Source organism: Esox lucius, chromosome 21, assembly GCF_011004845.1.
Source record: "Esox lucius isolate fEsoLuc1 chromosome 21, fEsoLuc1.pri, whole genome shotgun sequence".
Taxonomy (NCBI): Eukaryota; Metazoa; Chordata; class Actinopteri; order Esociformes; family Esocidae; genus Esox; species Esox lucius.
In genome coordinates, this window is record NC_047589.1 from 4,353,470 (window position 1) to 4,366,089 (window position 12,620).

The 12,620-nt window shown below is 47.3% G+C and overlaps 1 protein-coding gene across 5 annotated transcripts in view; it reads left to right on the plus strand.

Annotated features, from left to right (window-relative positions):
* The window catches only part of LOC105027603 (dnaJ homolog subfamily C member 13), a 46,017-nt gene that overhangs the window by 24,138 nt on the left and 9,259 nt on the right, over window positions 1-12,620 (plus strand). For 3 of the 5 annotated variants that reach the window (XR_001197929.3, XM_010899760.5, XM_010899762.5), the window contains 29 exons: window positions 534-633; window positions 757-864; window positions 964-1,119; window positions 1,359-1,415; window positions 1,804-1,925; window positions 2,051-2,126; window positions 2,875-2,970; window positions 3,095-3,235; window positions 4,358-4,375; window positions 4,862-4,944; window positions 5,148-5,301; window positions 5,383-5,486; window positions 5,601-5,760; window positions 5,872-6,036; window positions 6,338-6,442; window positions 6,600-6,802; window positions 7,025-7,109; window positions 7,382-7,536; window positions 7,905-8,105; window positions 8,334-8,535; window positions 9,111-9,226; window positions 9,314-9,392; window positions 9,732-9,867; window positions 10,252-10,436; window positions 10,649-10,723; window positions 11,043-11,162; window positions 11,437-11,823; window positions 11,950-12,063; window positions 12,327-12,443. Coding sequence is in view for 4 of the 5 variants with exons in the window: in XM_010899760.5 (XP_010898062.1) it covers window positions 534-633; window positions 757-864; window positions 964-1,119; window positions 1,359-1,415; window positions 1,804-1,925; window positions 2,051-2,126; window positions 2,875-2,970; window positions 3,095-3,235; window positions 4,358-4,375; window positions 4,862-4,944; window positions 5,148-5,301; window positions 5,383-5,486; window positions 5,601-5,760; window positions 5,872-6,036; window positions 6,338-6,442; window positions 6,600-6,802; window positions 7,025-7,109; window positions 7,382-7,536; window positions 7,905-8,105; window positions 8,334-8,535; window positions 9,111-9,226; window positions 9,314-9,392; window positions 9,732-9,867; window positions 10,252-10,436; window positions 10,649-10,723; window positions 11,043-11,162; window positions 11,437-11,823; window positions 11,950-12,063; window positions 12,327-12,443 (3,820 nt within the window). In the remaining variant the exon portion in view is untranslated. The remainder of the gene's footprint in view (window positions 1-533; window positions 634-756; window positions 865-963; window positions 1,120-1,358; window positions 1,416-1,803; window positions 1,926-2,050; window positions 2,127-2,874; window positions 2,971-3,094; window positions 3,236-4,357; window positions 4,376-4,861; window positions 4,945-5,147; window positions 5,302-5,382; window positions 5,487-5,600; window positions 5,761-5,871; window positions 6,037-6,337; window positions 6,443-6,599; window positions 6,803-7,024; window positions 7,110-7,381; window positions 7,537-7,904; window positions 8,106-8,333; window positions 8,536-9,110; window positions 9,227-9,313; window positions 9,393-9,731; window positions 9,868-10,251; window positions 10,437-10,648; window positions 10,724-11,042; window positions 11,163-11,436; window positions 11,824-11,949; window positions 12,064-12,326; window positions 12,444-12,620) is intronic. The other 2 variants (XM_010899761.5, XM_010899763.5) reach the window with 1 other exon arrangement.

Sequence of the window (12,620 nt, forward strand, 5' to 3'; positions counted from 1 at the left end):
CCTGACTCACCCAGTGACCCTATCTGTCAGCCTTGGTTTGCTTTCTCTCTGTTTGTCTGTGTCTCCGTCCTTTCATCTGTCTACTCCTCTGGGATATCAAAAGAGAGGTGACGTCACCTGCCCGTCTCTCTTCTCCCCTACTGTCTGCCTGTACGCGTGGTTGTGCTTTGTCTTTCTGTTTATTTGGATTTCTCTCCCTTTCTTGCTGCCTCTGTCTGTCTCTCTCTTTCTCTCTCCCTGTCTCTCTCTCATATATCCAGGACACTGTCGCTCGTTCACCTGAGGTCACTGAGATGTATGAAAGGACCCGTATTTCTGTTCTCTCGTTCCTGTGGAGTTGAGAGTGAAACCCAGACCCCTTTTTCAGATGAAATTTGTATACCGGATATGCGATACAAATGATTCCATTTGTCCGCGTTTTCATTTGAATTCCCCCTTGCCTGATGCCAATGGAACAACAGGAACGAACAAATCTCTTTCTCGTTTAAGCAGCATGTGTGTTTTGTTGCGGTGTGTGTGTGTGTGTGTTGCAGGTTCCGGGAGAAGTTGGGGGTGAAGACGGTGAAAGCCCTGAAGAGGAATAACAATGGAGTGACACACGCCGCCATCGACATGCTCTGTGCCCTCATGTGTGTAAGTTGTGTTTGTGTTCCCCCTTGCAGGTACTGAAAGCACACACACACAGTATTCTGGTAAATGGCAGCAAATATACTTTGACTATTTCAAAGTCACTGACATTTGAATCTGTCCTTCCAGCCGATGCACGATGACTACGACCTGCGACAGGAGCAACTGAACAAAGCCTCCCTAATGTCCTCCAAAAAGTTCCTGGAGAACCTTCTGGAGAAGTTCATAAGCAACGTGGTATGTTTATAGTTTTTTGATATCACGGCTGTTGCTGATATTGTTTTGTGTATATTTTTACCTCTTTGTCCTCCTTTGTCCTCCTCCTCTTCTGGCCAGGACCACGGCACTGGGGCGCTTGTGATCAGCTCGCTGCTGGACTTTCTGACCTTTGCCCTGTGCGCCCCCTACAGTGAGACCAGTGAGGGTCAGCAGTTTGACATGCTACTGGAGATGGTTGCCTCCAATGGGCGCACTCTCTTCAAACTCTTCCAGGTAGCTTGAAGGGCGGAGAGAACGTTTGGCTGGAATCTGTGTGGCTGGAATGTCAACTGGTTTTCCCCAATTCTTTTGTTTGAATTCCAGAATCTGAGTTTGAGAAATGAGATAATGGCAGAGTGGTTGTTTAGTTGATGTGGTGACTTCTAAAGAAGGCTTTTGTGGGTGGGTGAGACTTTTTAGTGACACGCTAACCGAATGTGGTATCAGTGAATTGTTCTCTTCTACCTCTCCAGCATCCCTCCATGGCCATTGTCAAAGGAGCTGGTCTGGTCATGAAGGCCATAATTGAGGTGAATTTTTACATTCCATGTTACATTGGCTCACTCAAGTGGTTTCCATATTGTTACTTTCTGTTCAAAACCTCATAGTTCCGTTTGCCTCTTTATTTACTTTGTCTTCACATATCAACAACGTCGACTCTCCTCCATGTCGTCAAGTGTCTGTGTCAGTGGGGAGGTTTTCACCCTGCTGTTATGGGAGGGAGATTTGATAAAACGGTGTATTAACATGACAGCGATGAAAATAGTGGATTATGTCCTAATCTCTACTGAAATAATCATGTCAACGACCCACGACCTGGATTAGCACCTGGATTGAGTTATAATTATTTAATAAGGTTTCATATAGAATTTATTACTGAATGTTGCTCTCCCATGCATGCATATGATGTGTTGTCAGGAGGGGGACAAGGAGATAGCCACTAAGATGCAGGAGTTGGCTCTGAGTGAAGGGGCGTTGCCCAGACACCTCCACACCTCCATGTTCACCATCAGCTCAGACCAGAGGATGCTCACCAACAGGTGAAGGGATTTCAATCCAAATCCATTTCTGATTCATACCCCTATCTCTTGGGAAAGAACCGTTGAGGATTTACGGCCAAATCCTGCCCACTTTATATGATAATTCATTTGAACTCCCACCACAGGCAGCTGAGTCGTCACTTGGTTGGCCTGTGGACGGCAGAAAACCCAGTCGCCATGAATCTTCTGAAGAGAATACTGGTGAGGTTCATGACGCTGGTTATGTGGAAGATTCACTTATGTCCTCCATTCTGTTGGTCTCTCTTTCTCTGTCTCTCTGGGTCTCTCCCTCTTTATTTTAAGTCTGTATTGGAATGGAAAGCATTTGTTTGAATTGCATTATCAATTGGAAAATAAGCATTGCATGAATAACTAAGTAAAACAATAGAAAAAAACATTGCATGGATAGAAGTGAAACAATATAAATGAATTTCCATATATTAAACAACATTTTCAAAAGTGTTTAAAGTGTTACAATTTTATATATATATATATATATATATATATATATATATACTCCATTGACAATGGCCATGGAGTTTCATATATATATAGTGTTGTAACAACAAATGGTTATGTGGATGAGAAAGGGAAAAAGTATTTGAATTCAAATAAATTGACTGGCATGACTGATAACCCCTCTCTTTTTAACTTACGCTGTATATGCTTCTCTTTTCCTCACTCTCTCTGTCTTGTTCTATTCATCTGTATCCCTCTCCCCCTGTCTTTCTCTCTGTCTTGTTCTATTCATCTGTATCCCTCTCCCCCTGTCTTTCTCTCTGTCTTGTTCTATTCATCTGTATCCCTCTCCCCCTGTCTTTCTCTCTGTCTTGTTCTATTCATCTGTATCCCTCTCCCCCTGTCTTTCTCTCTGTCTTGTTCTATTCATCTGTATCCCTCTCCCCCTGTCTTTCTCTCTGTCTGTTCTTATCTCTCACCCTCCCCTCAGCCAACGGGTCTCCTATCATACCTGGACAGCTCCGATCCCGTGCCCGAGAAAGACGTGGACAGAATGCACATCCGAGACAATGTCAAGATCGCCACGGTAACCTGCAGCAGGGACACTGGCCACACCCCTTCTCCCACTCCACACGCTGTAGCGAAGGAAATGAATTAACACCGGTTGTGAACAGTGCCTTTTGTTTTCTGCTTCCGCCTCGCCCTTTCAGGATCAGTTCGGTCGGCAGAAGGTGCCCGACTGGCAACGTGTGGCTGGCAAGGCAGCCAAAGAGGTGGAGAAGTTTGCCAAGGAGAAGGCTGACATTGTGCTAATGCACTGGAGGGACAAGATGGGCATCGCCCAGAAGGAGGTAAGGAGTTGCTCACTGCTTGGTTTTCACTCCCTCCCCCCCGCCTGGGGTTTTGTCCAGGGCCAGATCCTCATTCCGGCTCTGCTGGCTCTCACTGATCCCAATGGCTTCTGTAGCTGTCTGCTGGACTGGTCCAGGTACCGCTGTTCCAGTTAGCATGGCTAGCACTAGCACCCAGCAGCTTTGCCTTTACCTGGTTTGGGACGCTGCGCTTGGGGGAACCAGTTTTTTGACCACATTCTAACAACCGCTTTGCATTAGGCTGCTTTTGACACCGGTCACCAGATAGGCGCTACTTGCATATTTTTCACATGTCAGGGTTCTGCAGAGTTCTTGGTGAGGCATTGTGGTGTTGGGATTGATGTTGTAGCTCTTGGTGCATTTAATTCTTCTGCATTCATCAACTAAGTGTATTAAGCACACTTCTGCATAAGGCTGTGTTCCTTAGGTCTACAGAAAGCATTTACTGTGTCAGGATTAGTGCTGCATCGCAGCATAAGCCAGTAAATTAGTGGTCATGGTTGAAAGAACTAATCTGCGTTCTTGAGTGGAGCAGACCATCTGACCTGGTTGGTCATTAACAGAAGACGCTCTCTGGCGTCTTATTCTCCTCTCGTCTGTTCTCTGGCTTCGCTTCAAATTTTGTAATCAAATCTCCTCACAAATCAACCGCGGCACTTTCCAAAACCTACACTCAATATGGCCGTCACTGGGTTTTTCTTTGGATTCTCTCTCACTACACTTTTATTGAGAAGATTGTTAGGGCTTCTCCTGAGGGTAGCTGATTACTGCTCCAATCAGTAATTTATTTGACATTTATTTCTCAAATCTGCCAACCAATCACTGCTAATGCCCTTAAATCACTCCTGCAACTGTTGTGATTTGCTATACATTCTTATATATTTGATAAACATTTGTTATATTTTTTAGAGACACCGTACTGTCATCGTACTGTTTTTGTCAATAAAAAGATTTTGATGGCATGATGCAGGTGAACTTTGACCTTCTAATTTGAGAAACATCTCTGTCTGATCTGGCTGAGGACGAATAATCTCATTGTTGTCTCTTGCCCCCACCCTCCCCCTCTGTCTGTTGTGGTTCTTTGCTGTCAATCAAATGCAGCAGGACAGAAATAACCTGGTAAGTAGAATTGACCAATGGGAACCCCTCTGTCTCCCTTTGTGCCCCTCCCCTTCTCACCTGTCAGTTTTAGAGCTCATGTAACTCCTTCTTTTGTGGGATCTTGGCATTTTGCTAATTTTTGCTTTTTGTTCTGTTAATTTAAAAGGTTGTGTTTTTGTCCGGGTTTGATATCATGAACATTTTGTCCATGGTGGGTGGTAATTGTTAAATGTCTTCTGGCTGTTTCAGTTCATTAACAGTTGTACAAAAGGAGTGGTTCGTTGAAAACATGACTGTCTTTTTGGGTAAATACCCACCTTATTTGCATTCTTTAATTTTTTCCCTTTCCAATCACCCGCGCTGTGACTATTGAAACTGGTGTAGGTGGTGTTGTAATCACCATTTCTGCAGGCATCATCTCATCCACACGCATAGAGCCAGTCGAAGATGACTGTTGAACACGTTTATTAGGAACTGAGCGGTTTTTTTGGTCACCATGTACAGAACCCCAACCAAAAGCCTGTCATTCTGAGGAAGAGGAGGCAGAGGATCAAGATCGAATCCAACTGGGAGCTTTTTTACTACAGGTAGCTGCCCTTAGGTCTTGGGACAAAATGGCTGCCATACCTCTTACTACACATCACTGTGCTTCTACTGCAATCACTTTTTAGTGTTGTTGTGTTTCACAAGCAGCTATAGCCTCTGTAAGTTATCAGATCAATTAATGCATGAAAAGTGAATATTTAGATTTTGGATAAGTAGTCCCATCTCTGGTTCTCCGGGGTACCAGGTTCCAGTTGGACCACGCGCGTCCCAACCTTATCTGGAACCTGAAGACGAGGGAGGAGCTGCGGGACGCTCTGGAGGCCGAGATGAGGGCCTTTGGCGTGGACCGCGAGCTGGGTAACGCCAGCGTCATCTCCTGGAACCACCAGGAATTTGAGGTAAGACGTCAGACCAAATCCTGTCCATGTTACATAATGATCATTGGGAAATGGTGTGAACACTGTGGATGTGTTTTGCAGGTGAAGTATGATTGCCTATCGGACGAGATCAAGATTGGTGATTATTACCTGCGTTTGCTGCTTGAAGAGGATGAGACGGATGAGTCAGGGGTCATCAAGAGATCGTAAGACAGTTCCACTTTCCACTTGTTAAATTATCTTTGTCTCAGTTTTTGGTTGACTCTGTCCCTTTATATTTCACCAACTTTTTCCCACATTCTCTTTTCTTTCTCTCTCAGGTATGAGTTCTTCAACGAGCTCTACCACCGTTTCCTGCTCACCCCCAAAGTCTCCATGAAGTGCCTCTGTCTGCAGGCTCTTACCATCGTATATGGGAAGTGCTGTGAGGAGATCGGCCCCTTCACGGACACCAAGTACATCGTGGGCATGCTGGACCGGGTCCGTTCCTTTTTGACCTCTGAATGTGTCGGGCAGTCACAAGTCTTCTGAAGCCCGCTTCCATTGGGGCATTTTTGAAAATGCTGACTGTCTCCCCCTCTTTACGTGCAGTGTACGGACAAACTGGAAAGGGACAGGCTGATCCTTTTCCTCAACAAACTCATCCTCAACAAGAAGAATGTCAAGGAGGTCATGGACTCGAACGGAGTGCGCATCCTGGTGGACCTCCTCACCCTTGCCCATTTGCACACCAGCCGAGCCACTGTCCCCCTACAGGTAGCCCTCTAAAATGACTCTCCCATCAAGTCCCCGTGAAACTTTTAAGATATATTTGCAGGCGCTTTTGTTTGTCGGGTTAGTGGGCAAAGATAGATCAGAGGGGTTTTGCTAGAAAAGGTTCGGGCCTGATTTAAATCCATGCTGCAGCTCCGACTGCTTTGGCACTCGGGTCCACGTCGTTGAACTCTTTGAGCCGTCTTAGTTGTAGCACGTCCTCGCTGCCTAGTCGGCTCTCCTGATTCAGCTGCTGGCGACGGGAGCGGAGGCCCATTCACAGCATGTGCCTTTCGTCCTCCAGAGCAACGTGATCGAGGCCGGGGTGGATATGAGGAGGGAGAGTGAAAAGGAGTGGTACTTCGGCAACGCTGATAAAGAGAGGAGAGGCCCCTTCAGCTTTGAAGAGGTACGTTTCGACTCCGGAAAAACCTTGACGGCTCCTTGTTCTTCTCTGTGTCAACTGGTATTGATTAGGTCATTTTGAATATCCCCAAGAACAGAGATGTATTTATAGAGTAGGGGAAGAATCTTTATGAGCACGCCTCTTCGCATCCCGTCCTCAGATGCAGGAGTTCTGGAACACGGGCGTGCTGACGGCCAAGACGCGGTGCTGGGCGCAGGGCATGGACGGCTGGCGCCCTCTGCAGGCCATCCCTCAGCTCAAGTGGTGCTTGTTGGCCAGCGGGCAGGCGGTGATGAACGAGACAGACCTGGCCACGCTCATCCTCAACATGCTCATCACCATGTGTTCATACTACCCCAGCCGGTAAGGAGGCGGTCACTTGTCTTGAATGGTTTTATTCTTTTCATTATCCTTAGTTTTCATTTACTTTTAGATTTTTTTCATTCTGGCTTCATTCTGGCTTTGTCTTACTCTTCCTCACTTTTATTGAGATTATCTTTTTTCATTCCCTTTGTTCTTTTTCTTGCCGAAGTCCAGTTAATGAATGTAGATTTGTTTTCAACATGCAAGTGTCTGTTTCCCCAGGGATCAGGACAATGCCATCATCCGTCCCTTACCCAAGATCAAGAGGATGATCAGCGATAACACCTGCCTCCCGCATATTGTCCAAGTGAGAAAGATTGTTAGCCTCACCTTTGTTCCGTCATTTAAATAATTCACGTTTGCTTCAGTATAATATCTGTCCTTCCAATATGGGCAGCCGCGCCGGTATTTCTGATTAGTCGTGATGGTCTTGGCTTATGTCCCCGGTGGTCCATTGGTTATCATCTCAGAGTTCTTACCAATACTAGATCAGTACCTCAGTGGCATTTCCTGTCAACAATAAAAGTGGATGAAATGTGTAGCAATAACCCGAACCCCCTTTTCCTGCCCCGTCATTAGCTGCTGCTGACCTTTGACCCCATCCTGGTGGAGAAGGTGGCCAACGTGCTGTACCTGGTGATGCAGGACAACCCCAACCTGCAGCGCCTCTACCTCACTGGCATCTTCTTCTTCATCATGATGTACACTGGCTCCAACGTGCTCCCTGTGGCCAGGTCAGTCGGCCAGAGTGATGAGCGTGCCTTGGACCAACACACACACACACACTCGCGCACACTCGTATTAACTTACAGACATTCAGTTGCACACCACGTAAATGTATGTGTTCCTATTTAGCTGTTTAGCGAAAGCTCTTCTTCAAATCGACGTGCTGTTAGTGCGTTTAACTTAAATTGGCAGGAAAAATGTGTGAGAAACTACACATTTACACATCAACTTCAATTAATCAAGTAGCTATAAGCAGTACTGGCATTCGTTCATGAAAGGAAACGGTGGGGTGTGTAGGTTTTATGTTAGTCGTCTTTTCAGTTGTGTTTTAGCGATTCTTCTGTTGGGCTAAGTCTCGTCTGGTGGTTTCACTTAGGTTCCTGAAGTACACTCACCTGAAGCAGGCCTTCAAGTCAGAAGAAGCCAAAGGCACGGACATCGTCCAGCGCAGTGTTCTGGGGCCGGTGATGCCCGAGGCCATGGTGTGCTACCTGGAGAACTACGAGCCTGAGCGCTTCTCTGAGATCTTCTTGGGGGAGTTTGACACGCCTGAGGCAATCTGGAGCAGCGAAATGAGGTACGAACAAACTCGATGGCCGTCCATGTGGCTGTGCGTTGTTTTATTAGCCACCCCAATTAAGCTGTTAGTTTCAGCAGCTGCTTATCCTTTGCATTTGAACGGCTTGAGAAAAGTAAATAGGTCCATTTATATTTTTTGTGTAGTTGGGGGGGGGGGGGGGTATTCCTAACGGTTTAACTACCTCTTCCACCCTTATGTTGACTTCTCGTCCCCCCCCTCCTCTAGGCGGATGATGATTGAGAAAATCGCAGCCCACCTGGCCGACTTCAGCCCCCGGCTGTACAGCAACACACGGGCCCTTTACCAGTATTGCCCCATCCCCGTCGTCAGCTACCCTCAGCTGGAGAACGAGCTCTTCTGTAACATCTACTACCTCCGCCACCTGTGCGACGCCAACCGCTTCCCCAACTGGCCCATCCGCGAGCCCGTAAGTTGACCTTCACAGGGGGTGTGTGTGGGCGGGCGGGCGGGTGGTTGTTGACTGATTCATGTGTGCACCTGCAATGGCAGCGAGTGCTTGCGCCTGACTGGCTGACATGGTGAAGTGTTTTCTGTGGCGCATCTGACAACAGCACCTGTGTTTATGAATCAAAATGGAGACAGCATTTTCAAGGATTTTATTACAAAGAAATTGGAATACAAAGACCATTGTGTGCTTAATTAAAAAACTGTCAAGAAATGTATGGTCCTATTCAAACAAGTGGGCAACTGAAAGCTGATTGCAGTAGTTTATAAAACATGTGTCAAATGTAACTGTTCAAAATGTCAAACAATCTGAAGAGTCCTTGAGAGCACTCGATTCAGGTGTTCTGATTCTGGAATACCAGGCATGGCTGGGTTCCCCTGGAGAGGTCTGAGAACCACTGCCTCAGATGACAGTGATTTCTTCTGTTTGCCTCGGGAACAGCTTGCCGAACGAGCCAGCTGGCGTTCCTTACTGTCCAAACAACCACGTTGGCTGCAACAACTTCAGTGCTCCTCTGTGTTGTCTGCCCCCTGCAGGTGAAGCTGCTGAAGGACACCCTGGAGGCCTGGAAGAAGGAAGTGGAGAAAAAACCCCCCTCAATGTCTGTGGACGACGCGTATGAAGTTCTAAACCTGCCTATAGGACAGGGACAGTGAGTGGCCTTTTATATTTAAAGGAAACATCTTCTTTCTAGCTTTGGAGCTATTTTTCTGATTGGAATGCATTGTGTTCTCCACAGGCACGAGGAGAGCAAGATCCGCAAGGCTTACTTCAGACTGGCCCAGAAGTACCATCCGGACAAGAACCCAGAGGGCCGGGTGTGTTACCTCGTCATAGCTGCTTCCCAGATGGCACCTTGTGCACTATGTGGTGTCCTATGTAGGAAATGGAGGCCTTCTATGAGATTGTCATTTCAGTTTAAGGAGATTTTGTTCCTCATTCTCTTAGGGGTGTGTGTGTGTGGTGTGTGTCCCTCTTTGTTAATGGCTGTATCTCTCTCTCTCTCTTTGTTAATGGCTGTGTCTCTCTCTCTTTGTTAATGGCTCTGTGTCTCTCTCTGTGTTAATTGCTCTGTGTCTCTCTCTGTGTTAATGGCTCTGTGTTAATGGCTCTGTGTCTCTCTCTGTGTTAATGGCTCTGTGTCTCTGTGTGTCCAGGATATGTTTGAGAAGGTGAACAAGGCCTACGAGTTCCTGTGCACCAAGTCGGCCCGCATCATCGACGGCCCTGACCCTGAGAATATCATCCTCATCCTGAAAGCCCAAAGCATCCTCTTCAACAGACACAAGCAAGGTCTGTTGCATTCTGAACTTATCCAGCACAGCCAGGGGTGTTTCATGTTCAAAGTTATTTTATAAATCCCTTTTTACTTCATTACAAAACACCCTGCCTGAAACCCCAAAGAGCAAGCAACAACAAGGTTGATGCACAGTGGATCTCTTACTCTACCAGCACAATAATATAGCAGCGTAAAACCTGTCCCCCGCATCTAGGTAGCACGCATGGTCACAACCACTAAACATAATTCTGGTTAACAAAGATGTCGTCGTCTTCATCAGCCACATCAAATCTATTGGTCTCAGGACCGTGTTCATTGTGTTACGTTTTGGACCCTTGAATACTTTCCGGTTCCTATAAACTGTTGTTGTGCTTTGTTGTTGTTGTTGTTGTTGACAGAACTGGAACCGTACAAATACGCCGGCTACCCCATGCTCATCAAGACCATCACCATGGAGACCGGTGACGAGCAGCTGTTCTCCAAGACCTCCCCTCTGCTCCCAGCTGCCATCGAGCTGGCCTTCCACACAGTCAACTGCTCTGCTCTCAACGCTGAGGAACTACGCAGAGAAAATGGCATTGAGGTAAAACTCTACTGGCTATTCGCGAATCAGGGTGTTACGAGGCAGCGAACGAACTGAAACAGGGAGGGAACAACTTGGCGTTTTCAATGCATTGCAAAACGTTTTGAAATGGTGTGTGGTAATAAGCCATGTTTCTCCTTTTTTGATCGATGTTGATACTTTTCTGTATAACACGTTTAAAATGAAATATTTCCTCCCTATATTCCTGTCAGATTCTATTGGACGCGCTATCCCGCTGTGTCTCTGTCTTAACCGCTTCCAGCAAAGCCGACGACATGGCTGTCCAGGTAAGACCACTCGATGCATAGCTCAGCATCATTAGGTGAGTCCCCCCCCAAAAAAAAACAACACTTAACAAAGAATAGCATGGCATGACCTATATCATAATAATAAAAGTCAGGTCATTTCTAAGTTGTTCAACCTGAAACTAAAAGTAATTGTTCAATTTCAGATTTCAGATCCTCCCAATACTAACGGAGAGCAATATATTTCCATACGTGTCCATGAACAGAACCGATCCATATGGGTCACCCTTGTGTCCCCGTATTCTCTCTGTCTGGAGGTGACGGTGTTCAGTGTCCCACTAAACCCTGTTGTGTTGAGCAGGTGTGCGGCCTGGTGTGTAAGTGTTATAGCGTGGCGGCTCAGTTTGAAGAGTGCCGGGAGAAGATCATCGAGCTGCCCAACATCATCCGGGACCTGTGTCACGTGCTCTACTACGGGAAGGTGAGGCCTGTGTGTACTCCCCAGTCCACAGGCAGGCGTCTCTGGCTCCGCTCACAGCGGCTGGATGTCACAGCTCGTCGTGAGAGTGGTGGTTACATCCGATGTAGACAAAGACAAGTTCAAATAAAAGTGTATTAAATGGAATTATTATTTAAATCAATGTAAATCCCTTTGTGTATACTCAGTTTCCAACTCCTTAAATCATCCATTAAACTGTCAAAATGTTTGGAAAAAGCGACCACCACGATAACCACCATCTCCCGACCTCTCCCAGGGCCTCCCGCGGACGGCGGCGCTGGCTGTTCAGTGCGTCAGCTCTTTCGCCGTGGACTACTTCCTGCAGACGCACCTGTACCACGCTGGGGTCCTCTGGCACCTCCTGGTGCACCTGTTCAACTACGACTACACGCTGGAGGAGAGCGGCGTGGCCGCCAGCCAGGACACCAACCAGCAGGAGGTGGCAAACAGCCTGGCCAAACTCAGCCTGGTGGCGCTGAGCCGCCTGGGGGGCTACACCCCGCCGCCCCCGGGAGAAGGAGGCACCGCCGAGACTAACGGGGTGGAGGGGCAGCCTCCGGAGAACCCCACCATCCGGAAGAGCCTGGCGGCCATGCTCACGCCGTATATTTCCAGGAAGTTAGGCTCGGGAATGCCGGCCGAGGTCAGTGGTGTGGGGAAAGGGGAGAAACGGCAGGCCGGGCTGGTTACGCGTGTGCACACAGACACACACACACACACACACACACACACTCATTCACTCATACGTCTTTTCTGGGCCTTTTCCCAGGTGCTGAAGCTGCTCAACAGTAACTCTGAGAACCCGTACCTGATCTGGAACAACGGCACGCGGGCCGAGCTGCTGGAGTTCCTGGAGGCCCAGCAGGAGGCCAACATCAGGAGGGTGAGCCGCCCATGCAGTTATTGGACGACCGCCAACTTTATCTGTTCTTTCACTGTTGGATTGGGGCGTGTTCATTATGCACCGTACAGAAGTAAACACTTTGACACGGGCAGACCCCCGTCCAATGAGAACCTTTGCAGTTGCAAATGACGTACATATTTTCGAAACGGTTTCTATCTTAGACCCTAACAAACATGACCCATGTGATTGGTCTTTTGTGTGAATTTAGTAAGGTATTTATTCCTGCTCTCACTCCGTTCTAGGGCGAGAACGATAAAAGCTTTGGCTCAGAGTTTGTGTTCAATGACCACGGCAAGGAGCTGATAGTGGGCGAGATCTTTGTCCGGGTCTACAACGAGCAGCCAGCTTTCCCTCTGGAGGTGAGCCCTGACTCTAAGAAAAATGGAGTCTGACCTTGTCCCATTACCTTCCCATTCTCATGTTGACCATTATTCAATCAAATCCGTTCAACCAGCTTTGTAATGTCATAGTCACAGTAATCCATTTGCTTCATGCAGCTCACGGTAATATCTGAAAATCGACAGGTAATTATCTGG